General features: G+C 55.1%; 5 protein-coding genes across 5 annotated transcripts; all 5 read right to left on the bottom strand.

Moving 5' to 3' along the window:
• Positions 1-325: 325 nt before the first annotated feature.
• On the bottom strand, positions 326-1,813 carry BX661DRAFT_207132 (uncharacterized protein; the record flags this gene model as incomplete). Its single annotated transcript, XM_051538652.1, has 4 exons — positions 326-388; positions 417-878; positions 936-1,139; positions 1,750-1,813. 3 exons carry the CDS (start codon positions 1,811-1,813, stop codon positions 565-567), a joined length of 582 nt encoding a protein of 193 aa, XP_051389577.1. The 3' UTR covers positions 326-388; positions 417-564.
• Positions 1,814-12,846: 11,033 nt separating this feature from the next.
• BX661DRAFT_57287 (uncharacterized protein) lies at positions 12,847-14,128 on the bottom strand. Its single transcript, XM_051539279.1, has 2 exons — positions 13,625-14,128; positions 12,847-13,474 (listed from the first exon to the last, which is right to left on the bottom strand). Exons 1-2 carry the CDS (start codon positions 13,963-13,965, stop codon positions 13,033-13,035), a joined length of 783 nt encoding a protein of 260 aa, XP_051389576.1. The 5' UTR covers positions 13,966-14,128; the 3' UTR covers positions 12,847-13,032.
• Positions 14,129-14,264: 136 nt separating this feature from the next.
• Positions 14,265-16,385, bottom strand: BX661DRAFT_186864 (permease family-domain-containing protein). The gene is given in 6 exon segments (XM_051537111.1): positions 14,265-14,505; positions 14,523-14,704; positions 14,726-15,191; positions 15,207-15,494; positions 15,536-15,797; positions 15,845-16,385. 6 exon segments carry the CDS (start codon positions 16,044-16,046, stop codon positions 14,316-14,318), a joined length of 1,590 nt encoding a protein of 529 aa, XP_051389575.1. The 5' UTR covers positions 16,047-16,385; the 3' UTR covers positions 14,265-14,315.
• Positions 16,386-17,458: 1,073 nt separating this feature from the next.
• Positions 17,459-19,015, bottom strand: BX661DRAFT_186862 (uncharacterized protein; the record flags this gene model as incomplete). The annotated part of the gene is made up of 5 exons (XM_051537110.1): positions 18,886-19,015; positions 18,533-18,765; positions 18,150-18,414; positions 18,030-18,121; positions 17,459-18,009 (listed from the first exon to the last, which is right to left on the bottom strand). Coding segments are annotated over exons 1-5 (1,187 nt in total), but the record flags the coding sequence as incomplete, so codon positions are not given.
• A 664-nt stretch (positions 19,016-19,679) lies between these two features.
• Positions 19,680-25,319, bottom strand: BX661DRAFT_226277 (uncharacterized protein; the record flags this gene model as incomplete). The annotated part of the gene is made up of 4 exons (XM_051538966.1): positions 25,087-25,319; positions 24,892-24,971; positions 19,853-24,850; positions 19,680-19,826 (listed from the first exon to the last, which is right to left on the bottom strand). Exons 1-4 carry the CDS (start codon positions 25,169-25,171, stop codon positions 19,680-19,682), a joined length of 5,310 nt encoding a protein of 1,769 aa, XP_051389573.1. The 5' UTR covers positions 25,172-25,319.
• Between the last annotated feature and the right edge of the window lie 19 nt (positions 25,320-25,338).

The following is a 25,338-nucleotide window of genomic DNA, read 5'->3' as shown; positions in this document are numbered from 1 at the left end:
ACAGTTAAAGTGATTGGTGGATCGGTGAATCTGTAAATAAGAGAGACAGACAAGAGTTAAAATCCTGATTCGTTCTTATTTTCTTGATTACGTCAAATAAAGTGTTGATTTTTTGCGATTATAAAGTTATATTAAAAACAAATATAAAAACCTAAAGTGTGCGTATCTTTTTGAGCAACTCAGTATTGACCTCGTCCTCGGCCAGTCGCTTAAGCTAGCCATTATCTCTTTGAGGAGCTCAATCGCCTTGGGATGCATGAACTCGGGAGCAGCATCCCAGTTAATCTGTCGAACAAATGTGCTATCTGACCAGAGCCGGTGACTTATAACCTTGTTTTCTGGTTCAAACAGGAACTGACGCATTGCACAAATGAGCTCTTTGGCCTAGGGTTGATGTTTTTAACACCAAACTCCTCCAGCAAGACAGCATCCTCTTGGATCAAGCCCCACCTTGTGATGGCGAGGGATGGAGAGTCCAGGAATTTGAAGCCCTGAACGTCATCCCTCTTAGTATCAGCTGGGCGCACTGCATCCATAAAGACATAGAAAACACTCTCCATGTCGTCAAGGATTCCCCGGATGGGGCTGCTGCTGAGCATAGGAATCCCATGAAAAGCGGCGTCCTGTAAATGGGTCCTTGGTCACCTCCACCTGTCCTACTGTTGTTGCATTGAACCTCCACTGCTTGGCAATATCAATGTGATTGGGTTGAGTTGAGCCAGTGTCCCTGGCAGCATCCTTAGTAGTGCCCCAGTCAATGACCTTGGCACAGCCCCAGTCAATGACATACACCTTGCCGTTTTTGATGCACACATTCCCTGCCGAGATGTCCCTGTGCAGGACACCAGTGTCATTTGCCTGGGCAAGCACAGGGTCAGCTGCTCGACAAACCTAGGAACTAGCTCGTCTTTCTTTCGGCCTTGTCTTTCAGATACCCGCCATTGACTGGCCGCAGTACTCCATGAGCACAACTCCAGCGGTATCCATTGAGGTTCTGATGAGCAGGCCCTTCGAAAAGATCTTGGGAATACCTTCGACTGGTCTCTTGTTGAGGATGGCATATGCGGCGCCCTCGGGCAAACGATTGACTGGGGTCCAGGAAAGCTTCAGCACAGCATCATGCTTCCATTGAATTTCCCCTTGAGTAAATGGACATGGCGCCAAATCATGTATGAATAACGCGCTATTGTCTCCTTGATACAAAACAGAGCAGCCCATCCTTGACATCCTTGACATCCTGGGAAACCAGTATAAACTTGATTTCGAATCGCCCTTGCTCTCCACATCAACTTTCTGAGAAAAAAGAAAGAGTTGGATTCCTCCAGACATTGCAGAAATGACCGAAAATGTCCGACTCAAGAGTCAGCAAGAACCAGAACCGTATGAGGCATGTCTGGATATCTTCTGCTCCGTCAGATTCGGGCTATTCGTATCAAAACATAGCTGGCCAAGCTCGATAATATACAGCCCGCCATGATAATATGTGTAAAGCGTCAGGATGTGCCCATGGAGGTAGAAACAGGCGCAAAGTGCGGGTTGCCTGCTTATCATTAAGAAATGGCCGTAATCTGCGAGCTGGCCACGAGTATCCTCTATGGGTCCACTGAGATCTGGATCCATTTTAGCCTCGAGTATAGCATGGATGAAATGAGCGTTCTCCTCTGTGTAGCCTCTGTAGTAAAACGAATGTCTGGCTTGTGCGGAGCTTTGATATAACCCTGGTCCGATGCTTCTTCAGCTTAAGCCTACAGTCTGGGATTAGCGTTCCGCCTGCTGGAATATCTTCATTTGCGTCATGAACCACATCGACCATCTCGTCGAAAAGGAAGATAAAATATTGACCAAACGAGCTTCCTTAGTCAACCCCATCAACCCCGAGTGCTTTTTGAAAACGTCAGTAACGGGAAACTCCTGAGTCTGGCAGTCGAGCGACGTTTATTGGCTACAATGCCTTTGCTATCAGCCACTGGTGGCCCCTGGCTATGCGAGAAGAGATTGGGCCAATCCTTGATGAACCGTTCATACCGCTCCTTCACACCCAGAGATTCAACAAAGGCATTGAACAGATATTGTGTATTATGTTGCCGAGGCATTTCAGCAGCCGCTGACGGCGCTTATCGCGTACTTCTTTGGGCTCCCATTCCCCTGGCGGCAGCTCAGTATGTTTTTGAGTTTTTGGGGCGTTTGGAAAGTATCACTTGTCTGCTTTTCTAATAAAAAATCAAACAAACTTCTTTAAATGTGACTGAATTAGTTTTATATGCACGCAAAATAAACAAACAATTCATCAGTATCATAGTAATTCGTTTATATTCAAGTACTTACGCCTGTTGGATTCGGTGGGGTCTTATTCGGAGGAGCTAGCTCAGATATAATTGAGAGAAAAAGAAAAAGAAAGAGGGAGAGTGTGTGTGTGAGTGAGTGGGTGAGTGAGTAAAAGTGTATGTGATAAGCACTGAGGTATGGTAAAAGTGATGAAAAAGTGAGGAAAATAAAACAAATTGAACGAAATGGTGCGAATTGAGAAAAAAAGCAAATATTAAAAGTAAAGCAAAGGTGGAAAGTTGCAAAGGTGAAAATTGGTTGCGATAGATTGCGACAAAAACAAAAAACAAAATTTTTAATATAAACAAAAAGTTTTGAGCTTGTCGCTGTGCTCGCATTTGATTGGCTGGAATATCGAAACAAAAATAATTATATTTACAGGTTAATTTCCAATTGGCATTGTGTTCTTCCTCACGCATTGATTCTTAGCTTTTATTGCTTCTTTTGGGAGCATAGTGGCCCTGCCATTCGCTGTTTGTAAAAAATATGCTTCCCCAACGCATACACTGAACCAGAGATGCGGCTATGCTCCGTCGCCTGGCTGCCAGCCCAATTGAGACACAGTGCCACATGTTTCATGTCTCCACGACGAGAGATAGAACTATAAACGCGAGAAAACTTTCACTGGATCTTTAAGACCCAATCGCGAAATCACTTGGCTCAAATGGTCAACATACTCCAGGTGTATCCAGCACCAATATATTACATATTAAAGAAACCTAAAAAGCCTGTGGACGCCCACTATCAGGACAAAGAAGCTGGAACCTGGATATGAGATGCAGCTGAAAGGAGCTGACAGGGACATTTGTCATTTTATCAAGCCGTAGAATCTAAAATGTCTAGTATAATTGGTTCCCACAAGGGAGTGTTATTTGGTATGCGTTTGGTGCTACTTAATTTTTCATTTAAAGCGTTCCAAAATAATATTCAATTTTCATTCAAAAATCCGAGATTTTGCTATGAATGTCTGGAAGTTCCAAAATCCATTTTCATTAATGTGTTGTTGTTATGTAAGAGGGGGGTGGGGAGCACTACTGTAATAATGTTAGAGAATGGGTGTGAAATTATAAAGGTTTTTATTACTAGTGTTTCTAAAGTGTTATTATCGCCGGCCTCGCCTTATATATATCCTTGTCTTTGTGACACTCACTGGCAGTTGTGTGCTCCGTTTGCGAGAACTGGTCCTTATGAAAATAACCCGGGTCTTTGATATGGCATAATTGGCATGTCTGTATTCTTGCGCCCAGCACATCCATTTCGGGACAGGCAGTATGCCGGATGTCAATTGTGGCGCCTAATTTGATCCCTGTGATTTGGCCATATCAGATCCATCTGTGAGCTGACGAGAGTCTGTCTCATGATTTTGCCCCAGCGTCTACCTCCATATCCTCGGGCTGCGTAACACAGCTCTAGTTCTACTTTTGATTCCCTTGACAATAAAAACTATAACAAAACCCAAACATACTTTTAACACTAGGCGACTAGTGCTCCACTCAAATCACAACAGCGCACTCAAAAACTTGTTTTTGGAGTTTGGGTTGGCTGGGAGGCATGACTAAATAAATGTGCAAGAAAGAAAAAAAGGAATGGAAAAATATGTTTATCAGATTTAAAATTAAAGCACATACAATAGGGCAATACACTGGCCATTTGGTTGTTGCAATATGTTACAAAGGGGTATAAATCAAAAAGATATTTATTTCTTCCGAGGAGAACAATTTCTGGCTGCCGATAGCGCTCCTTTTATATGTTCTTGGCATATAAATAAACTATAATAAACTTATCATCATTTCTTAATTGCCACGCGGGTAATCAATCTCAATAGGCAACATCAACGCCATGTGCCTAAACTGTGACAAATATCATAAATTAAATGTATGGGTGATTCGGATTATATCTAATTTTCGTTACACCAAATGTATATACATTGTTAACTTTGTCCTTTAATTATGGACTTTGATTTTATTTTTTGATGTTATGTTTAAAATAATTCTTTAGACTAAAAAAAACTAAATATATTCATCCATATAACAAAAAAAAGTTTTTTTTTTACTTTTTCGTCTGTGTCTCTCTTCTGTCTCTCGGAGCTCTCCTGACAATAATATCAATTCCTCTTCTGCGTCTCTTTGCACTATCCGCTTCCTTCTCCTGACGTCTCCTACGATCATTCTCATGCTTCCTAAACTTTCTCTTCGCATGCAGCTCAGGATCAACCAGCGCCAACTGCTTCCTCCTCTCCTTACGCTCCAACCTCACACCCTCCACGTGTCTCTGAACCTTATTCAATACGCTAGAGAACAAAGTGACACCGACGCGTTCCTGCACAAGACGCAGGACCTGGGAGGCCAAATCACGCAATTCAGTTTGTTCATTGAAAACTGGTGCTGTGGGATAGTCACCGGTGGTGGTCGGGAGTTGATCGGGGGAGCTGGAGGTGCGGTGGAGCGGGGAGATGATTGGAAGGAGGTAGGGTGATTGAGAGAGGATGGAGGCGGGGAGCAGGGCGGTGAGCGCTGCGAAGTACCGGAACGTGTAGGTGCGTTTGGTAGTGTTGGTCTGGTCGCGGATCAGCTCCGTGCGCGCAAGCCTGCCCATACGGTTGATGAGCCACAAGAGGCTGCGCTCGAGCGGCAGGCGATCAGCCTTGACATCCTCTTCCTCATCCTCCTCCTCTTCTTCTTCCTCGTCGTTGTCCTGGTTTCCATCACATCTTGCTCATCAGCAGCCACCAAGGACACAACGGGGGTTACCGCGGGCACAGCAGTCAAGAAGCATTTTGCAATAAAGTACAAGTTCTTAACCACCTGGTTACCCAACTCAGGGGCGACAACCTCGCCGCTCAACTGAACAACAAGAGCATGGGCCAACTTGCGCAGTCTCCCCACAGACATAAGCACAAACCTCGGATCACCCTTATGCTCCGAAACCTCCCACTCGATCTCCGCCGATTCTTCAGCCTGCTCCTCAGCTTGCAGCATCCACAGGGGATCTGCAGATGCCACATAAACGCCGAAAAGTCTGGCTGCAGACAGTCTAACCCAGGCATGCGGGTGCGTGAGATGCTGCATGGCCAGAAGCCAGATTCTGCCCTACGGTGTTCATCCGCGCGATACCACTGGGTAGGGTACATCGGGGCCGAAACGAATCTCGAAAAGTATTGAGCGCCGCATAGGCTGTCTCCCAATACACCAAGGCGGTGCGCTGCGGGTCGTCCTCCGAGGAAATCATCGCCAGGGTGGCGGTATTAAGCTGTGCCTCGGCCTGCTTCCAGGACCGCAGGGAAATGGTCAGGGCAGAATCCAGCGAGGCCAGAAGTGCCGGAACCCGCGCAGTGAACCGGTCACCGAGCGGCTCAGCGATAATCCCGTAGCATTGCAGGGCAGCACGACCGAGCTCACGCATCTTAATCTGCCGCACCTTCGCTTGCTTCCCGGACTCCACCTCTTCTTCGAGAACAATCCCGGCACTCTGCGCTGTGCCCTCGGACCATTGGTCCAGGAGAATCCATGCACGCTTCAGTCGCTGGGCATCAAACCTAGCGACAAGGGTTGGCAGTAGATGGGTGGCCATTTCGCGGCATTTCGGGCTATCATCTTGGGCGATAATCAGGACCAAGCCCAAGAAGAATGGCTCGGCGGCGGTCGGCAGTAGGATCTCATCGGCAAACTTGGAGACAATAACGCCCATGATTTCCAGTGCACTCGTGCGGCCGCTTTCAAACTCGTATCCGGTAGCGTTCTGGACAATAAAGGACATGGCGTTGGCCAGGCGGCGTTGACCCAGGGGGTAGTCCATGAGGAATTGGAACCAGGTGAGACGACAGAGCTCGCGCATGTTATCCGCCTGCGCGGTGACCATCAGGGAGCGCACAGTGTCAAGGAGCGTGTAGAGGGAGTCGACGATCAGGCGTCGGGTGAGGATGGCTCGGATAAGGTTAAATGCCGTGGCTTGGCGCTCGGGCTCCTCGATATCGGGTCTGACAAAGTCTATCAGATCCCGCAGCTGTTCCTCCGTGAGCAAGCTCTTCGAAGAAGCCGCCTTCTTTTTTCCTTGGCGTCCTTTGCGGTCTTGGGGTTGTCGCCGGCCATGAGATCCTCGGCAGCCTTTGAGCGCAAGACCGATGCCAACAGCTTGAAGCAGCTCTGGATCATCTCAGAATTAGTCGACGATGACTGGCGGAAAATAGCAAACAGCCGTTTGATAACCACCGGCACACCAGGGGCAATTGAAGGCAAGGGTAGGCGAACAAGCATGGTCCAGATTTTGCAACCCAAGGTGATAACCGAGTTATACCTGGAGTACAGGGCGTTACCGGCCAAGTCCACGAAGGGATCCAGCATTCCCAGGACTTCGGCATCCCTAGTATCAAACTTACTGCGCCTCAAGCCATAGTAGACGACATCCAAGCCGAACTGCACAAAGCGATAGGCGTTGGCCTGAAGGTATCGCGCTTAACCGAGAGATCCGAGCGCTTCATATGGACGGTAACAAGGGCGTCGCCGGAGGGCTTGAGTCTCTGGGCCAGGGTCTCCTTCATAGCCTTCATCTGGTTAGTCTCCTGAGCGGTTTTGGAGGACAGGGCAAGGTATTGATTGATGATGCCATGGCAGAATGTCAGAATACCGGAGGTGCTGTACATGCGGTTACGGTTGAGTCCGATACTGATACGGCGGAGAACCATGTCGACGGCCTTGGTGCGTTTCGGGGTATCGGTTTCGCGCAAAATGTCCCGCAATGGCGTGAGCATAAGGCGGATATGGTCGAAGGAGCAGAGGGCGGCGAGGATCTCAAAGCAATCCGGGCCATGGTGTACCCTTGCCTCCTTACTCTTCGTTGTCCACTCAACAGCGTCCTTCTCCTCGGATACCTGGCCAAAGACATCCTCGACCATGATCTCGACAATCTGCGGCAAGGCATAGTCCAATTCACCAACGCGGATCCCGCGCGACATCTCCTTAAGCAAAGTGTATACGGTGTAGCTAAGGATATGTCTCTGGGGGCCACGCGCCAAGCTGGCGTCTAGCTCCTTGATGATGAAGCCGAGGTAGGAAGGACCGAGGAATTTGGCAATGCGGATGAGCGTGTCGCGGGTGGCGTTACGAGCGGACTGGGCCTTGGCGCGCAGCATGTTGCAGATGGTTGTGAGGACGCCGGGGAGTTGTGCGGCCATGGTTTGGGCGGGGAGCGCAGTGAGGATGCGGACGACGGCCATAGCCAGGGGTGCGCGCAGGGCCATGTTATCCTCGTTAGTGTCTGATATTTTCTTCTTGAGCTCCGGTAGCAGGAACCAGACCAGCCCCTCGTGGATGCGCTCGGCATGACGCTCGTCGGCAGACATTGCCTTTAAAACAGCCGCCTCTTCCTGCTCATCCTCTTCCTGCTCATTCCCGGCCATCTCAGCATCCTCCGAAACCACCAAGGCGGGAGCCATAGAGGCCGGAGGAGCCGGAGGAGCAGCCACTTGAACCATATCTCTTTTGCTCAGGAGCCGGCCCATATGGTCGACCTTAACCTGGCGCAGATCATAATGGAAGTTATCCAAGAGCGCAAGCACAAGGCGGGTCAGGCGCTTCTCCATCTCCGGCGACTTCTTCATCATCGCCAGGTACTTGCGCATCGCGCTGCTATACTGCGACCACGGCAGGATAGCGCCGAGGGCGCCGATAGTCAGAATGGCCTCGTGGGTCAGCTCATGGTTGACCTCGGCGGCGCTCTCGGCCAGCGCCCAGTGCTCCAGCAGCGGCATGAAGAGCCCGCGAATATTGGGCTGTGAAATCGGCGACGCTGTTTCGGAGGAGGAGTTGTTGGCGGAGGCAAGGTTGAGGGGAGCCAAGGAGCTGCGATCAGCCTTGGGCTTTTGCGCAACAGCAGCTGCTGGCTTCTTTTTGCCAAGGCATCGGCAATCTCCTCATTGTCGCTGCGCCGCTCCCAGCGTCATCCTCGCTGTCTTCCTCCTCAGCATCAACATCCATGGACTCAGCATCCACAGCGCCGGCGCCCTGGTCAATGGGCTTGGTGTTGACTAGGTTGCGGAAGCGGCGCAGGGCGCGCAATCTGCGGTGGATCTGGACATGGACGATGTTGTAGAAAAAGTTGATCTCCTCGTCCTTGTTATCGAGCGCCATGAGGTCGCGCAGCTCGTCAAAGTAGGCGCCGCACTCGCGCACAGCCCTACGGAGCACACCCAAGTACTCCTCGCGAACGATCTCGTACTTTGAGTTGAACGCATGGCGGATGGCCGGCAGGACAATGGCGGTCAGGCAGCGGCCGAGGGAGCGGGTCTCTGGCTCGGCGGCCAGCGGGTCATCGCGGAGGGCCGAGGCAAGACGGGTGATAAAGCGGGCAAGCCCGTACGCGGCATTCGAGCGAATGGACATCTCCTCATGGTCCTGGGCGAAAAACGTCAGATTGTGCAGCAGGGGCACCCAGGAGTGCGAGTCCAGCATGGGGGCAGCCCACAGGCGCTCGTTGAGCCTTGCGTAGCCCCCCAGGCGCACCTCAAAGTCGGCGCCACCCAGCCGCTCCTGCGACAGCGAGTTGATGTCGCGAATGATTTCGGCGGCGGCAACCAGGGCAGGCGCCGAGCTAAAGCCAGCGAGCAGCTGCATGATCTCGGCCAGCGTCGTGCGCGAGCTGTCCAGGCGCAGGCGGCCAAAGCACGCGGACACGACGTCCAGGTACGCCGACAGCAGCGTGGCGGGCGGCGCGGCCTCGGGCGCAAGCACAATGGGCACGAAGCGCAGCATCATGCGCAGCACGTGGCCCTTGGTGCGCTCAGGCACGGCGGCGTTAGGCTTGCGCAGGATCGGCAGCAGCAGATCCAGCAGCGCGCGGGCATCGGCCGCCTGCGACGTTGCGTACTCGGCGACGCGCGACAGAATGTGGATCTGGCGCATGGCCAGGGCGCCCCCCTGTGCGCCCTGCTGCTGCTGGCCGGCGGGGGTGGCGCCGCGTGCTGCCGGGGTGAACGGCACGGTGGCGAAGCACGTGCGCATGTGCGAGAGAATGCGGGCACGTGCTTTTGCACATTGTCACGTGCCAGCAGCGCGGCGTCGGCGGCGATGCGCGGGTCGTCGGTCAGGCCGGCCTGCAGGGCGTCCTCGGGCGAGTAGTCCAGGAAGGTCTGCAGCACGTCAGCACCAGCGCAACAACCTCGGGCTGCACCTTGGGCGCCACCAGCAGGTCGAGCAGCGTCGGGAACGTCGCCTCGTTGTACGCCGTCAGGTACGCGAAGTAGTCCGGCGTCAGCGTCCACGCCTTGAGCAGCCGCAGCAGCACTGAGCTGTTCTGCGTGTTCTCGGCGCTCAGTGCCGCCAGGCGCGGGTTGACCGCCACGGCGTAGATGCACGGCATGTAGGGCGCGAAGCTGAAGCCGGGCGGGTGCAGGGTGAAGATCTCCGCGAGGCATTTGAGCGCCAGGTGGCGGACGTCGCGCGCGACGCTCTTGCGGTGCTCGATGCTGCCGCGCGACAAATGCGTGTGCTCGAGAGCGGCGCCGTCTCCGCCGTCCTCGCCCCTCGTGGTCCTCGTCTCCTCGTGGTCCTCGCCTCCTCGCGGTCCTCGCTCCTCGTGGTCCTCGCCGGCCTCGGCCTCGGCCTCTGCCTCGTCGCCACCGCCGCCACAGCCCCACAGCCGCCACAGCCGCGGCCTCGCTGGCCGCCAGCCCGAGCAGGTCTGCGTTGGCAGCCGCGATCTGGCGCTCGGCGCCCTCCACGGCGCTCAGCAGCACAACCAGGGCGTCATGCAGCACGGGCGGACCTTGAAGCCAAGCTGGCGCACCATCTCGGCCAGCAGGTGCAGGAACGACAGCTGCGCCTTGGGCGACACGCGGTCGATCGGCAGCTGGCCGGCGGCGGCGCCGTCGACATCCATCGCAGCAGCAGCGTAGTCCAGGCGCAGCGGCTCCCCCGTCGCGCCGACCGCGGCGAGCGGCGTCGCCGCCTGGAGCACCGGCGTGAACGACTCGAGGCCGATGGCCACGAACACACGCAGCTCCTGCGGCGTGACGCCGGCCAGCGCAGTGAGCACGGCGGCGCGGCGGATCTTCATCCCGTCCTTGCGCGCGGCCTTGCCCTGGCGCACCAGCGTCTGGCCGTGCAGGATGCGGAAGACCACCGGCAGAAGCTCGCCGCGGTGCACCTCGTTGATCGACTGGCCGCCGACGGCCAGGTTGAACGAGCCGAGCTCGTCGCGGAACCGCTTCTCGTCCAGCAGGTTGCGCAGGTGGTCGGCATAGGGCGCCAGCGCGGGCTCGCGCCAGGCCAGGATGCAGTCGAGCGCGCGGCGCTGCACGGCGGAGTCGCCGCGCGCGAGCATGCGCGTGAACAGCGCGTGCAGCGCCGGCCACTGGTGCAGCGACCGCGGGCTGCGCATGCGCGCGAAGACGCCGAGCCACAGCTCGCACACGGCCTCGCGCGCCTTGCGGCCGGAGCCGGTCAGCAGCCCGCGGAACCGCGGCGCACACGCGGCGCCGAGCTCCAGGTCGTCGGCCACCTGGCCGCGGCGGTAGAACGCCGCGGTCCAGTCGAGCGCGTGGCGGGCGAAGCTGAGGAACGCGCGCACCAGCGGGCGCGAGTGGCGCTCGGCCGCGGCCACGCCGTGGTCGGCCAGCAGCCGCAGCAGCAGCCGCTGCACGTTGGCGTAGTCGACGCGCTCGGTGGCGGCCGCCGCGGCGCCCTCGGCCCCGCCGGCCCGCGCCATCAGCTCCTGCAGCCGCGCGCCCGGCGCGGCCGACGCCTGCGCGCGGTCGGCCGCGAACACGCGCGCGAGCCGCACGACGTTGGGGCACTCGAGCGCGTGGCCGTCGACCTTCGGCTGCGCGCCAAACGCCGTCTGCGCGGCGCACTCGGCCGCGCGCGCGCGCAGCCACGCCTTGGCCGCAGGCGTCAGCCCGGGCTCGATCAGCCGCCGCTCGTCGTCGAAGCGGCGCAGCAGCCGCCACGTGGCCGCCCAGAACAGCTCCGGCGCCGCCGCCGCGAGCCTGGCCAGCTGCGCCGTGGCGTCGGCCCAGACGGGGCGGAAGTTGACCGAGAACTGCGCCAGCGCGACGCGCGGGAAGACGTTGCGGTAGAGCGCCGGCACGTTGCCGTTGCAGGCGAACACGGCCATGCGCCGCAGGTGGTTCATGCGGTCCTTGTGCGTGTCGAAGCCGGCGTCGGTGGCCTCGAGAGCCGCCGCCATCGAGATCATTTCGCAGCGCCCGCCGCTGCCGTCGCTCATCGGCTGCTGCTCGAACAGCGCCAGGAGCCGCAGGGTCGTGAGCCGCAGTGCCGCCTGGAAGCTGCCCAGGTTGCGCTCGACCAGCGGCAGCAGCAAAGCCAGCTGCGCCTCGCCCAGCGCCGTGGTCGGCTGCGCCTTGGCCGAGGCAAGGAACTGCAGCGCCGAGCCGACCTGCAGCAGCCCGTCCATCAGCGCGGCGTTGGCCGGGTGCGCGGCCACGACATTGTCCAGCGTGCGCAGCCACGCCCTGTGCAGCAGCGCCGACGCCTCGGCTGCCGCGGCCATTTGCAGCGCGCTGTCTGCGAGCAGCCGCAAGGTGCGCCCCAGCAGGCTGACCAGCGGCGCCGCCTGGTGGTACGCGCCCCAGTACAGCCGCCCGGCCTTCTCCGCGTCCTGGCCCAGCGCCTGCGCAGCCTCGTGTCCGCCCACGCCGCCGCCTCCCCTCCCCCCCATCCTCCTCCTGGCCAGCACTGCCGCCGAGCACCGCGTTGGCCGGCGCCAGCTCTTGCGTCACAGCAACGATCGCCTGCGTCAGCTCCTGCGCGAACGCCTCAAGGCTGCGCATCAGCTCGGGCGTGTCGACGGCGACGCGCGCGATAACCTCGAGGACCGCCGACCGTGTGGCCAGCTCCGTGCATACAGCCGACTCGCCCGTGCTGTCGAAGCCGCGGAACTCGCCCTCGTCGCCGCCTGCCGGCAGCGCCATCGGGTGCCGCACGACATCGCCCCAGGCGACCGGCTCGGCCAGCCACGCGAGCAGCTCGCGCGCGACATTCACGCCGCACGCACCACCAGCACCAGCAGCAGCGGCGGGGAACAGCACATGGCCGCGCCTGGTCAGCACGGCAGAAAGCCCAGCGCCCGAGGCCGATGGCGGCTGGACGAGGCCGAGCTGGAACACGGTGGCCCAGAAGAGCAGCAGCCGCAGGCGGTCCGCCTGCCAATGCTTGACGGTTAGCTGGACGGCGTACGGCAGCATGATCTGCGACCACTGCGGCCACTGCAGCCGCGCCAGCGTCAATGCCATCCCGAGGATGCACTCCAGGGGCTCGCGCTCCACAGCCAAGTCCAGCAGCACCCGGCCAATGCCAACCATCTCCGCCACCCCGCACTGCATCAGCAGCGCTGTCAGCCACCGCAGCCGCTCATACGCCAGCAGCTCGCCCTCCGAGGCGAGCTCGAATGTGCTGCGGCATCTTTGGAACAGCCCCGCGTAGTCAGCCACTCGGCTGCCCTTGCGCACCACTGTGGCGTGGCCAGAAGCCCTGTGAGTGCAACCAATGATGCGGCTCCATGCGTTGTGCACGCCCCATATGTGCGTCAAACTCCATTGTCAGCACTGCCCACAGCTGCTGCGCAGTGTCGCGCTGGACATGGTGCAGGCAGAGCTTAAGCACAGAACCACCAGCACGTAACCGGCACAGTCCTCCAGCGCACCCGCCGTCTCTTCTTGTTGTTGCTGGGCGGACATTTCGCGCAGCAGCGCTGTCAGCGTGCCGGCCGCGCGCGAGTGCAGCTGGCTATTGACCTGTCGCATGCACTCAAAAAACAGCAGCGCCAGTCCATCGCGGAAATCCACCTTCCTAATGTCCACGCAGCCATTGAGATCAGCAACAACGTGGGCGACGAATCTTGGAGGGAGTCGGCCCGGAGTTTGCGAATGAGGAATGCCAGGGACTCGGCTGCGAATCGCCGAACGTTGGGTTTTTGCTTTTCCATGCCGAGAAGCGGCTTCAGGAGGTCGAAAGTCGGCCGCAAATCCGTGACCAGCCACTTTGACAGGTACTTGAACAGGTACGTGAGCGCGTTGCACGCTGCTTCGACTATTTCTGCTGAATCTACCTTGATCAGATGCATGATCCGCTGAACCAGCCGTGCAAAGTAAGGCAGGATCTCCTCCTGCAAGTCGCGCGCTAGGGTAGTGACAAGGCTACATTGTAAAATATAAAAGTACATTTGAATTTAGCTTTTTTGTGTTTATAAGCTGCCAATACATGCCAATTATCCACGGCCCCTCAACAAACACTCACGCACAGGTTGTTCATTATAACCCCCCCCCACACACACACCACACACTTACTCTAGCATCGACTCCAGCACAAGCTCGTGCTCCATCGTCAAATACTCCTCCATCGCGCTCACAATATCTTCCTTATGGTAAAGCACCTGCGCCAAGGACTGCTGGTATTTAGCCACACGGTTAGTAAACTCCGTGTAATCCTTCGTGCAGTTCAACTCGCCCTGTCTTTTGAGTCCCTCGGCGAAATACGACTGATTCTCCTCAGGCTCATCAAAGTCCCGCACAATTCGCAGTGGCACATTTGTCTTTATATCGTTTAATCGGTCATTAAACGACTTGTACCGGTACGTGTTGGCCCCGCCGCTGGTGTTTAGCTGCGAAGCTACTCCTCCGTCCTTCATTTTTTCTTGTTATATAAAAGTGGTGGAAAAGAAGAAAGGTTTGTGTCAAAATAATTATAATAAAGTTGGAATTTTTAAGGAGGAAAAAAGATAAAGACAAAAAAAAGGTTAAGGTCAAAGTAAACGTCCACAGATTATTATTATTTTTTACTCTCAAAGCAAATAATGAAAAAAAGCAAAAATAAAATTACTTAAACTCATACTTTTTTTTTTGGGTTTTTTTTAACAGATCAACTTTTTTCTTTTCTTTCTTTTTTTTGAGCCTGATCGCACGGAGAAAAAAATAAATATGTAAATTCCCGATCAAATCAATTAATCAGCAAATATACATTTCAATATTATTAAAAAAATCATCTCACTTCCGAAAACTCCTTCATATCGTCTGACCCGAACTCGTCGGCAGCCAGTTTCCGATCATCACCATCCGGTCTAGTAGTGCCCACCTCAATATCGTCAAATCCGCCACATACACGAATCGACTCTGGCTTTTTGCCAAACAGACGCAAGATCCACCTGGGAACATTACTCTTAAACCCACCCCTCATAATAAACCCAACCCATCATCCCGCTCATCAAAGTTAGGCGGCGTGATCCGACCTGCAGAAGCCTTGTGAAGAAGGAACACCAAGGAATTAATAAAAACAAACGACCCAATGCCTGCGATCAATCCATACCCAATCGAGTACCCAAAGGGGATCAGAATTATTGTGAGGAACGCCGGCACAGAATCGCCAATGTACTTCCAGTTAATGTCCAGTACATTTGTCATCATCATGCTGCCAACCGTTATCAGCGCCGGGCCTGTCGCCCAGGGCGGGAAGGAAGCAAAGATGGGCGCGAAGAATATCGCAATGAAGAACATTATGCCTACGACTATTGTTGTGATTCCTGTGCGTCCTCCCTCGGAGATACCGGCACCAGACTCGATGAAAGCCGTGACAGGTGAAGAGCCAAAGATGGAGCCAATAATGATCGACACAGAGTCTGTAAGGAACGCCATACTGGATCCCTCGAAATCCTGCGTCTTAGGATCCATGTACCCGCCAAACTTGGCCATTGAAAACATAGTCCCCGTGCAGTCCAGAATATCCACATAAAGGAATGTCACAAGGGCAATCCAAACATCACCAGAGGTTAGGTCCCAGTGGAACTCGGCCAAAGTTCGTTTGATCGGGTGGAACGTGACGACCTTCTTGAAGAAATCAAACGCATTGTCGCCCGGCGCGCTATAAGGGAAGTACGTTACTGCGGTGCCTCGCGGCCATGAGATGGCGGCAATCAGGACAATGCCAAAGAGGATAGCGCCCTTGATCCGATACAAGAGCATTGTGACCATAAGAAGCAGGCCCATGGCGCCCAGCCACATCGTGCCTCCCTCCATATGATGGCTCAAGCATACATTATCCTTATTGCGGAACTCTGCCGGGCACCCTCCGAGCTCAACCAAGGTCGAAGAGTTTGACGTAATCAGACCGATTCCTGCCGACGACTGCAGGCCGATGAACGCCAGGTAGATGCCGATCCCGAAGCTGTGGCTGTTTTGAGCGCCACTGGGATCAGCCGCGCAAACCATTGTCTTAGGCCGATAACTGAAAGAACAAAAAAGATAATTCCCTCAATAAACACTGCCGACAATGCATTCCGATATGACACCTTACCGGAGCCATGGAATCCAACCACTGTATAAGCAAAATACGCGTTCAGCCCCATTCCAGGCGCCAGCGCAATCGGCAAGTTTGCAAAGACACCCATGAATATACAGGCCAGGCAGGAGATGGCGCATGTGGCTGTGATGATATCCAACTTGATATCCTGCAGGCAGCTGGAGTATGCTGGGTCATCGTCGCAGTAAGGCCGTATAGATTGCGGTCGCAGTCACAGGTGCCGCCGGAGTCTGTGATAATTAGCGCGTTGACGCTGATGATGTAGGACATGGAGATAAAGGTTGTTAGGCCGGCACGCAACTCAACGCTGAATTTGGATCCGGGTCGCTCGATCTTGGCCCCTGAGCCTTCCAGTCGGAACCAACGTCCTATTAATGTCTGGGCGACGCGCGAGTTGAGCTTGTCAATCCAGGACATTGCTTGCGTTTGATAATTATAAATTTAAAATTCGTATAAAAGACAAATGTTGATTAAAATGAAATGTTTTGTACGAACGCAGAACTTTTTATTGTAATTTTGCAATTTACTTTAACTGCTATCAATTTGAAAAGTTATTATATAAAGGCTATTGCGATGAAATAATAGTAATAGAGTCAGAGGAAATGTAAGATTTCGCTTGGTTCTCTCTCGCCTTTGAATTATTTTTTGTGCTGAGGTGATAATGGCACCCGCCCGTTTGCTTAAATACATTTATTATCTCGGGATGCACTCACTCATATTCCCAATGCCTGTTGTGTCGCATTCACATGAAAAAAGACAGGTAGGGATTTTTTTTTAAAAAAAAAAAGATAAAATACATAATATTTCAAATGCCAAAATTTGTATTATTTGCTAGTAAACTTGTTCTCCTTTGTTCCCTCCGTTCCCTCCGTTCCCCCCTTCTCCCCTGGTGAAAATAAAATAATGATTGCAGACGATCAGCAAAATTCCAGCTGGCAAGTTGGTTTTATTATTTCATACTGTACCTTTCACCCGGTACTAACAAAACAATTATATCTTTTGGGAGAGAATTTTTACAATTTAGGAAATTAAAAAACAAGTTAACATTGGGTGTTACATTTTGATTTTATCTGCCCTATACTAAGGATAACGCCAGAACCAATTGAAACAACGTGTTTGTATTCAGCGTTAGTTTTCACCCCAACTTGATCCCCATCCATGTAAGTTTGCTTGCCATATTTGGTGTAGTGCAAGTCGTGCTTTTTTTGGCCAGATGTTTGAGCGATAATGCACCTCGGAGGAAAATGTCATTGAAAAATGACAAGTGACAAAAAATCATTGATCTGGATCGTTATAATTGTGACTGGTAAGCTTTTTCTCGTGAGAACTTTCTACCCATTCCATTTATTTTGCTTTCGCTAACTGCCATCGATTCACAATTCAAAAGGTTATTTTTCTTGCTCGTGTGCCAAATAAAAGCTGTTGTTTATACCAACATTGCAATGACTCGACCAATTCAGTCAATACCGCAACATCCTCCACTTTTCCTATCTCTTCCGATGCGCTGCTGGATTTGGCAAGTTAACTCGGTGCTACTAACAGTCTTTTTGTAGTCGACGCATTGACCAATTCGAGACTGATCACCCAAACTACCATCCCCCGGGCAATCATAGGAGTTCTGTTGGTTGCTGGTACCCATTGAGAAAATGGACGAACGGACAAACAAACAGGCCAGATAACCACAGCTGAGTGGCTGAATCTGCGGCGTTAAACTCAATTAATGTCTTTCAATTGTAATTTTTCTTATTGCCAAATACACGCAAAACATGGAAACCGAAAATCCAACACTACCACACACCCGCCTAGAATGTGAGCAGCTCAGGGTTGACAGGAACGCCTTAATTTTGCTCGCATACGCCGCAGCAGCCGGCGACTCGCTGATGACGCTGACATCAATAGCGCTCGAGGTCTTCTTAGCAGGCAGCGCACGCACAGCACCGCCAATCAACTCGCTGAGCGCATTGTCGAGCGCCGCACTGGCGTCTGACGACGAAACAACATCATGGGGCTTGCCCACGACAATAACCGTGGTGGCCTTGGGAAGCATCTCGGGAGTGTACAGGCCCTCTGGTGCCAGCACAACCGCGGGCAACTCAGCGGCAGTCTTACCGATCTTCTTGGCCTCCTTAATGGCAGCAGCCAGGTCCAGAACGCTGGCGGTCGATGCATCGGTGATCTCAATTACGCTGGGCGCCCGGGATCCCTCGACGGCAATACCAACCCGAGTGTTTCCATCCTTGGACAGCGAGACCTGGTGCAGGGCAAGAGCGGCCGCGCGGAGAACAAACGCGCTGTCTGTCAGAGCCTTATTGGACTTGATCAGCTTCACCAGCTTCTCGGCCGGAACTTGCACGGTTGTACTCTTCTTGGCTAGCTCTAGCTCGGCCAGGTAGCGCAAACCGAGGGCTCGAGAGACTGCACGAGGAACGCGGTCTCAGCGTCAGTTGAGCCAGCAGCAGCGGGCTTCTTGCAGGGGTGCTGGCGGGTGTTGCCTTGGCGGAGGCAGCAGTGCTGGCGGACTGATCCTTGTTGATGACGGCCTTGCCCCCTTCAGGAACTGCAGCACATCGCCCTTGAGAATGCGGCCCTTGGGGCCCGATCCTTGGATCTCGCTGGCGTTGGAGATGTGGTTCACATGGATGGCAAAGGCAGCCGCAGGCGCAAGCTTACCCTGGGCGGAGTTGTCCTCTGCGCCGTGCGACTGGACAGCAGCCGCCACAGCAGCTGCAGGCTTGGCTACGGGAGCAGCAACAGGTGCAGGAGTCGGTGCGGGTGCGGGTGTTGCCTTTGGCGCCAATCAGCAGACGCGGGAGCGGCCTTCTTCGCCGACAGACGAGCAATGTCAATGCTACCAATATCATCACCATCCTCAGCAATAATCGCAATGGGGCTGTGATCGAAACACCCTGGGTGCCCTCGGGCACCAGGATCTTCACCAAGACGCCGTCGTCCTGGGCCTCAACGTCCATCTGGGCCTTGTCCGTCTCGATCTGCACCAGCAGATCACCGGCCGAAAACGACTCACCCTCCTTCTTTTCCCAGCGGGCGATACCACCCTCAGTCATAGTGGGCGACAGAGCCGGCATTGTGAATTGCGATGCCTCGGCATTTATGACGGCTGTGTGAAAGCGAGCGGCTATAAAAACGGGAAGAATAGTGACAAGCGTTGCATTTAGATGTAGTGCTGGAAATTTAGATTGCTAATGCGAGCCTTGTAAATAGCAGTGCTAGCTCTGGAATTGAAAAATGTGCGTACCAACAGTCCGGGCTGTGCGGCGGGCGATGGAAATGCGGGCAAACATGTGTGTGTATGTGTAGCGAGGACAATAAAGTGTTCGCAAATATGTGTGAAAAGAAGTATGAAAAAGAAGCAAAGAAAAGCGAGGCAGAATCCCACTACAACAAATCCCCAACCATTGAGAAAACTTTGAAAGTGCGTTAACACCTTTCGCTAGAGGTAGGAAAAGGGTAGCACACAAGTTAGATGATGCTCATGAGTGGTTAGCAGCAGATCAAGGTTGGTGAAAAAGGTGATCTCGGGAAGACGGAAGAGTAATTACAACATGGCTGTGGTGCTAAACTTTCGCATCATCCTCAATGCCATTTTTCACGCAAAAAAGGCACCGCTAGAGTCAATTGAACCCGAGTCTACAGCGACACCCGAAATTTTGCCTGAGACTTCCCCAAGCCAAGGCTCAAGCCCAAGCTTTCCTTCATAAGAAGCAGTGCAATGATTATTAGTGGTACATTCCCATCCTAATTGCATAGCAGCCCAGAACGCCCTCAGAGGCTAGAGGCAAAGATATCAATTTGCAGGATATTAGAATTTTTTAGATGTTTGTGGTCTTTCTTTTCTTCAGCGTTCCAGCACTCCGGATAAAAAATTTGGGCACCTCCCCCAATTCAAGTTGACATAAAACCCCGGAATTTTCCGCCTTTTCACTTTTTTCTTCTTATTAAGGTTGAAAGCCGGATAATTAAAAGTCGATGGTTGAAATATGAAAAATAATGAATTGACCAAATAAACTTGCAGAAATGAGAACGGCATAATCACGACGACTCCTCGGTATGTGCTTTCTTTGACGGCCCGTCCTCGGTTTCCATCGGCCGCTTCAACGACCCGGTACCGCTCTCTAGCACGCCGATCTTGGTCTGCAACTCATCGACCTGCTTGGCCAGATCGTCTGCCCGCTTGGCCTCCCGCGAAATCTGCAGCCTGGAACGCAGCTCAGCCATCTCTTGGCCGTCGCCTGCGCTTGCTCAATCTTAGCGTCGGATTCGGCGAGCTGCTTCTGCGCCTCCCCAAGTTGCTTCTGCGTCTGCTCGAGCTGCTGCTGGAGCTCAGTTGACGGCGCAAGGGTGGTGGATGCCTCGCTCAGCTTCTTCTCGAGAGCAGAAGCCTTGGCTTGGAGCACCCTGTTGTCACTGAAATACTTGCTCGCCCGGACCTTAAGCTCCTCCAGCTGGCCCTTGTACTCGTTGACCTTGGCCTCGGCGGTAGCAAGCTCGGACTTGAGCCTGTTGATCTCGGCAGCTGGTGGAGTGGTGTTGTCGCTTGAAACACCCTCCCCCTGCGTCTGCGGCTGCGTTTGTGCCTGTGTTTGTGCCTGCGACTTTTCCAGAAGCTGGGCTCGCGCCACCTGGAGAGCTGCCCGTGTCTCCTGCAGCTCGCCGGCCAAATTCTGGTACCCGGCCAGCGCCTCGTCCTTTTCCTTTGTGAGCGCAGAAATCTCATCCTCCAGCCGCCTCAACTTCTCGGCGTCGGCTTCTGGCCCAGTGGAAGCTGCAGGTTGCTGCTGCCTTTGGGACGCGTTGATCTGCTCGGTCAGCACCTGGATCGTGGACTCGTGGCCCTTGATAACCCTGTTGCTCTGCTCGAGTTTCTCGACTGACTGCTGGCGCAGCCTCTGGAAAACGTCACGCAGCTTCTCAAACTTGACCTGGCTGTCCGCGACCTCCTTGTTCGAGGCCTGGATCGCGCTCTCCTTTGCCTTTACAGCCTCGCTTAGGCTGATAATCTGCGAGTCCTGGATTCTCGCACGGTCCTTCTCGCTGGCCAACTGCAGCAGCTGCGACTCAATCTGCTTCTTCAGCCTGGCGATCTCGGACTGCAAAAGTGTCATTTTGCGCGCATCGGTCGACAGCTGCTGCTCAGTAGCCTGGGTAATCCTCTGCTGTAGCTGCTTGTTCTCGGCCTCCAGCCTTTCGAAGCGCGTCTTGAGCTCCTGGTTCTCTACCTTGAGCGCCTCGTACACCTCGGGCTCGATCATCGAGTACTTGGCCAGCACGTTCTCGTGGCGCTGCTTCCACTGCTCGCACATGCCCGTCAGCTGTGTCACTTGGGTGCGCATGGACTGCAGCTCCGCCCGGAGCGAGCCGTTGTCCTTCTGAAGGCGAGGCACCTCCTGGTCACGGAAGTGCGAGAGGTCTCGCTCCGTATCGCGAAGGCGCCGCTTGGTCGACTCCATGTCCGAGCGCAGCACAGAGTTGGAGTCGCGCAGAACCAAGATTTCCTTTATCTGCTTCTGGCACGACTGCCTCTGCGTCGCTGTCAGAGTGATGGGGCCGTTGCCCTTCATGATGATATCAGCCGACGATTCGGATCTCAGAGAATCATTGTTGTTCGACAAAGGGTCGGCGTCGCCCGTGGGCGTGTACTGTAGCAGCTCGTTGCGCACCTCGTCAAGCATACGCTGAGTGTATGTGCACTGCTGCTGCAAGCGCTGCGACTCCTGCTGCGCCAGCTCTAATTGGGCGGTGGCCAAGTCGCGCTCGCGGCGCAAGTATACAACAACATCGCGAAGGCCAGTCTGGCTGCTGGTACCAGTGCCAGCCGCGGCATTGCCAGTCCCGCCCGCAGTGTCAGTCTCAGCAGATGCGGCGATCTTCTCGGGGTCGACCGAGATGTCGGGCACCTCGTGGCCCAGAGACTCGAGATGAGCGAGCAAGAGCGAGTTCTGCCTGCGAATATCAGCGAGCTGGCCTCGGGTCGATTTCATCTCGTCAGCCGCCCTGTCGCGTGCCTGGTTGAGCTGCGCTTGAAGCTGGTTGTTGGATTCCCGGCTGGCCTGGAGCTGACCACCGATGTCGGCAAGGCGCCGCTGCGTCTCAATAAGCCTTTCGCGTGTTAACAGTGAGCTCTTGATCACCTCAGCGTGCATGACGACCTCCTTCTCGTACTGGACCTGCATGCTCTGGGCAGCTTCATCGCGGCGCTCCAACTCGTCGCGCAGGGCAGAGAGTGAGCGCGCCTTGAACTGGTTCTCCTCATCGAGCTTAGCGAGGCGCGCAGCATAATTATCCTTCTGCTCGCCCATTTCGGCCTGCGTCTTCTGCAGCCTCTTGGTGACTGAGCTTAGGTCAGAACGGCACTGATTGAGAGCGGCATTCGATGCCAGCAAGGAAGCGTCGAGCTCGGCAATTCTTGCCGACTGTTCGGCGGTCGTCCTGTCGTTCTGAGACTTGTACTGGTCGTATGTTTCGGACAGCTCCTTCAGCGAGATATCGTTGGTAGTCGCTAGCTGGCGGTAGTCCTCAGAGCGCCTCTGCGTAGTCTCGAGCTCGCTCTTCAGAGTCTCAAGCTGAGACCGCGCGTCCTGGAGCTGCACGGTCAGCAGCGCCTCCTTGGACACCGTGTGCCCCTGGCTCTGCGCCCGCTGCATAAGCAACTCCTGGCCTTCAATGCGCTCCTCGAGCGTCGCGACTTGGCGCTGCAGGTCATCGCGGGACAGCTCGATGTCATGACGCTCGCCCTGGATCTTCGCTTGCAGCTCCTTGCCTGCCAAAATCTGATCTTGCAGCTGCGAGATGCGCTCTTCGCGCTGTTGGATCTGGCCGCGCAGCTCGCACAACTCAGAATCAAACTTGTACTGTGCCCGCTCGCTCGAGTCCCGAGCCTGCTTCAGTTCTTGGCGCACAGCGTCAGTCTCCTGGCGGTTGGCCTCCAAACGCTCGCGCACTTGCTCGACCTGTGCCTCTGATGCGCGCTGCCACTCCTCGCGCATCTTGGTCGTGTTTTCAAGAATCTGCGTCAGGCTAGTGCGCTCGGCAACCAGGCGCTGCTCCTCCGCGCGCCAGCGCTGGTCGTTGCTCCGTAAGTTCTCGCACTCGGCCTCTATGAGGGTGCTCTGGCGGCGCAGCCTGCTGAGCTCAACGCGCTCGGAAGTCATTTCCTGGCCCATGCTCTCCATCTGCTTCTCGCACGCCTCGATCTGCTTGTGCAGCCGCGATGTCGACGAGCGCAGGTGGTTGATCTCGCCCTGCCGGGTCTCCAGGTCGCGCGTGAGCATTTGGATGCGTTCGACGTCAAATTGGTTTTGCGCCTCGCCCTTGGCGGCGCGCACTCTGAGCTCGGATACTTCGGTCTGCAGCTTTGTGGCGTCAGTCTCGAGCTGAGCACGGGTCTTGCGCGACTCGCTCACGTACAGGTCAAAGTCAGACTGCAGGCGCACGACAGCATCGGGTTTGCCGGTGTCGCTGCTGGAAGTGGTGTCCACTGTGCGTCTGGCGACTGGCAGGGTGCTAAGGCTGGTCTCCGTTTCGACTGGCGGGGGTGGGGGCGATGACGCCAAGTTTTGCTCAGCATCCTCTTCGGCCTTGTCATCAGAAGAGCGGCCTCGCATCGACTTGAGCATGTCGCGCTCGCGCTCGAGCACGCTCATGCGAGTCTTTGTGCCGTCGAGCTCGATGGACAGCTGGTCTAGCATGGTCTCTGCCTGCTCCAGCGCACCCTTCATTTCGATCTCGGTCTCCTTGCGCCGCTGCTCCTCCTCCTGTGCAACCTGCGCCGCCAGCTCGCGGGTTGTGCGCAGCAGACGCCGGTTCTGCGACACCAGCTCGGTGATGTCAGAAAATGCAACGAGGTTCTGCGTAATGACGCGATCCACCTCGCTCAGCTGCTCGTCGCCCTGCTCGGGCACAACTGCCAAGGTTTCCTCGCGCCTCTCGGGCATCGTGCGCCCGCCCATGCGCGTCTCCTCTACCGCACGCAAAAGCCGGGCCACTTGACGGCTCAGATCGCGGGTCTGCTGCTGCTCTGAGACGAGCTGGCGCTGCAAAAGGTCGTTCTCCTGCTTGGACTTGCGCAGCGACTGGTCCTTAGCCGCGTTTTCTTGGCGCACGCTGGTCAGGTCTTGCGCGATCTGGTCGGCGTCCTCGAGCAGCCTCTGGTACTCCTCGCGCTCGGCGGCAATGATCGGCCCACGCTCTTCAATCTCGCTGAGGATCTGCTCCATGCTCTCGCGCAGGCACTCTATTTCTGCCTCGGCGCCGCGCAGCTTGTCTTCAAGCGCAATCTTCTCTGAGTACAGCTGCGTAATGTTCAGACGGCCCTGCGAACCCTGCTGCTGCTGTAGTTTTGACGCGACACCGGCCGTCGGAGACAGAAGCATCGCCTGCGAGCGTGTGGCCTCGTTGAGTAGCTGGTTGGCGTTCTCCAGCTCGCTGGCCATTTCTACAGCCTTCTCCTGCAACTGGCTGTACTCCTGCTCCACCTCTTCCACGCGTCGCTCCATCAGCTCGACAGCCTCCTGCGCTTTTGTCTCGTTCTCGCGCTGGTGGCTTTCGAGGTTGCGTAAGCTCTCCTCGACGCTGCGCACATTCTGCTTGGCGGCTTCGGTCGTCTTCTCCCACTCAACGCACAGCTTCTTCTGGGCAGCCATCTCGTGCTTGAACTGTTCGGTTTGCTCGGCCAGCTGCTCTTTGGTCATGCGCTCGCTCTCCAGCTTGGCCCGCAGGGTGCGCTCAAGCTGTGAGTTGCGTTGCCGCAGCTCTTCGGTTTGCTCGCCAAAGGACTCAATTTCGGCGCGCAGGCGGCCGACCTCTGCCCTTCCGGTGGTGGATGTGCGTGCGAGCTCGGACTTGGCCATCTGCATCTCGGTCTGTGTTTTCACCAGCTCCTCGTCGAGCCACTTCACCTGGTTCTTGGCGAGATCGAGTGACTGCTTGAGCATGTGCTCGCTGACGTCTGACACCGAGGTCTGCGACCGCAGCCGTGCCAGCTCCTCCTGGTCTGCCGCGCGCTGCTGCCGCATATCCTGGACGAGCTCGTTGAGCCGGTTAATCTCCACCGATTTCTCATCGAGCTGGTTGCGCCGCTCGGCAATCTGGGTGAGCAGCTCGCGCTTCTCCTCGCGCAGCTGACTGACCTGCTCGCGCAACTGAGACTCCTGCACGATGTGTGCCGACACCTGTGCGGTTTGTGCTTGGAGGTTTGAGCTGACCTCATCCAATTGGGTTTGGTTGTCTTGAGCTCATCCAACACGGTTTTGGTTTCGCTCTGTGCGCCCTCCAAGGAGCTCTTTAACTGGCCGATCTGCCTGTTCAGGCGGTGCACTTCGTTTTCTACAACAGTTGGAATGCATGTGTAAAAATGGTTTCTTTTAGTTTGGCGCATTTTTAAGAGACAATTTGGGCTGCTGCAAAGAGTCATTTATCTTTATCAATGCCGAGTGCTTACCAAGACGCGCATTATCAAACTGCAACTGGGCCTTCACTTGCTCGAAATTGTCGGCGGTCGCTGCTTCTGGTGCGACGGCGTCCATGGGGAATGCTGTTGGATTACTTGTCCTTTTAATGCCGACACCCCAGATTCAGTTGATAAACTGTTGTCGTGTGATAGGCAATAACGAAACTAGAGAAATAATGGAAAATATAGGTGTAAAAATAATAATATAGCACTTGCAAAAGTTGTCAGCAAAGCAAAACAAAA

This window comes from Kickxella alabastrina (genome assembly GCF_025024165.1).
Source record: "Kickxella alabastrina strain RSA 675 chromosome Unknown BX661scaffold_23, whole genome shotgun sequence".
NCBI classification, from domain to species: Eukaryota; Fungi; Kickxellomycota; class Kickxellomycetes; order Kickxellales; family Kickxellaceae; genus Kickxella; species Kickxella alabastrina.
This window is presented reverse-complemented; position numbering and strand designations above follow the sequence as displayed.

Excerpts from the sequence above, each read along its gene's own strand:
- BX661DRAFT_57287 (XM_051539279.1), bottom strand. The coding sequence starts at position 13,965 with ATGAAGGACGGAGGAGTAGCTTCGCAGCTAAACACCAGCGGCGGGGCC. Across the intron at positions 13,475-13,624 it reads GTGCTGGAGTCGATGCTAGA|CCTTGTCACTACCCTAGCGC; the intron begins GTAAGTGTGTGG and ends TTTACAATGTAG.
- BX661DRAFT_186864 (XM_051537111.1), bottom strand. The coding sequence starts at position 16,046 with ATGTCCTGGATTGACAAGCTCAACTCGCGCGTCGCCCAGACATTAATA. Across the intron at positions 15,798-15,844 it reads CACAGACTCCGGCGGCACCT|CATACTCCAGCTGCCTGCAG; the intron begins GTGACTGCGACC and ends ACGATGACCCAG. Across the intron at positions 15,495-15,535 it reads GTTATCGGCCTAAGACAATG|CTTCGGGATCGGCATCTACC; the intron begins GTTTGCGCGGCT and ends AAACAGCCACAG.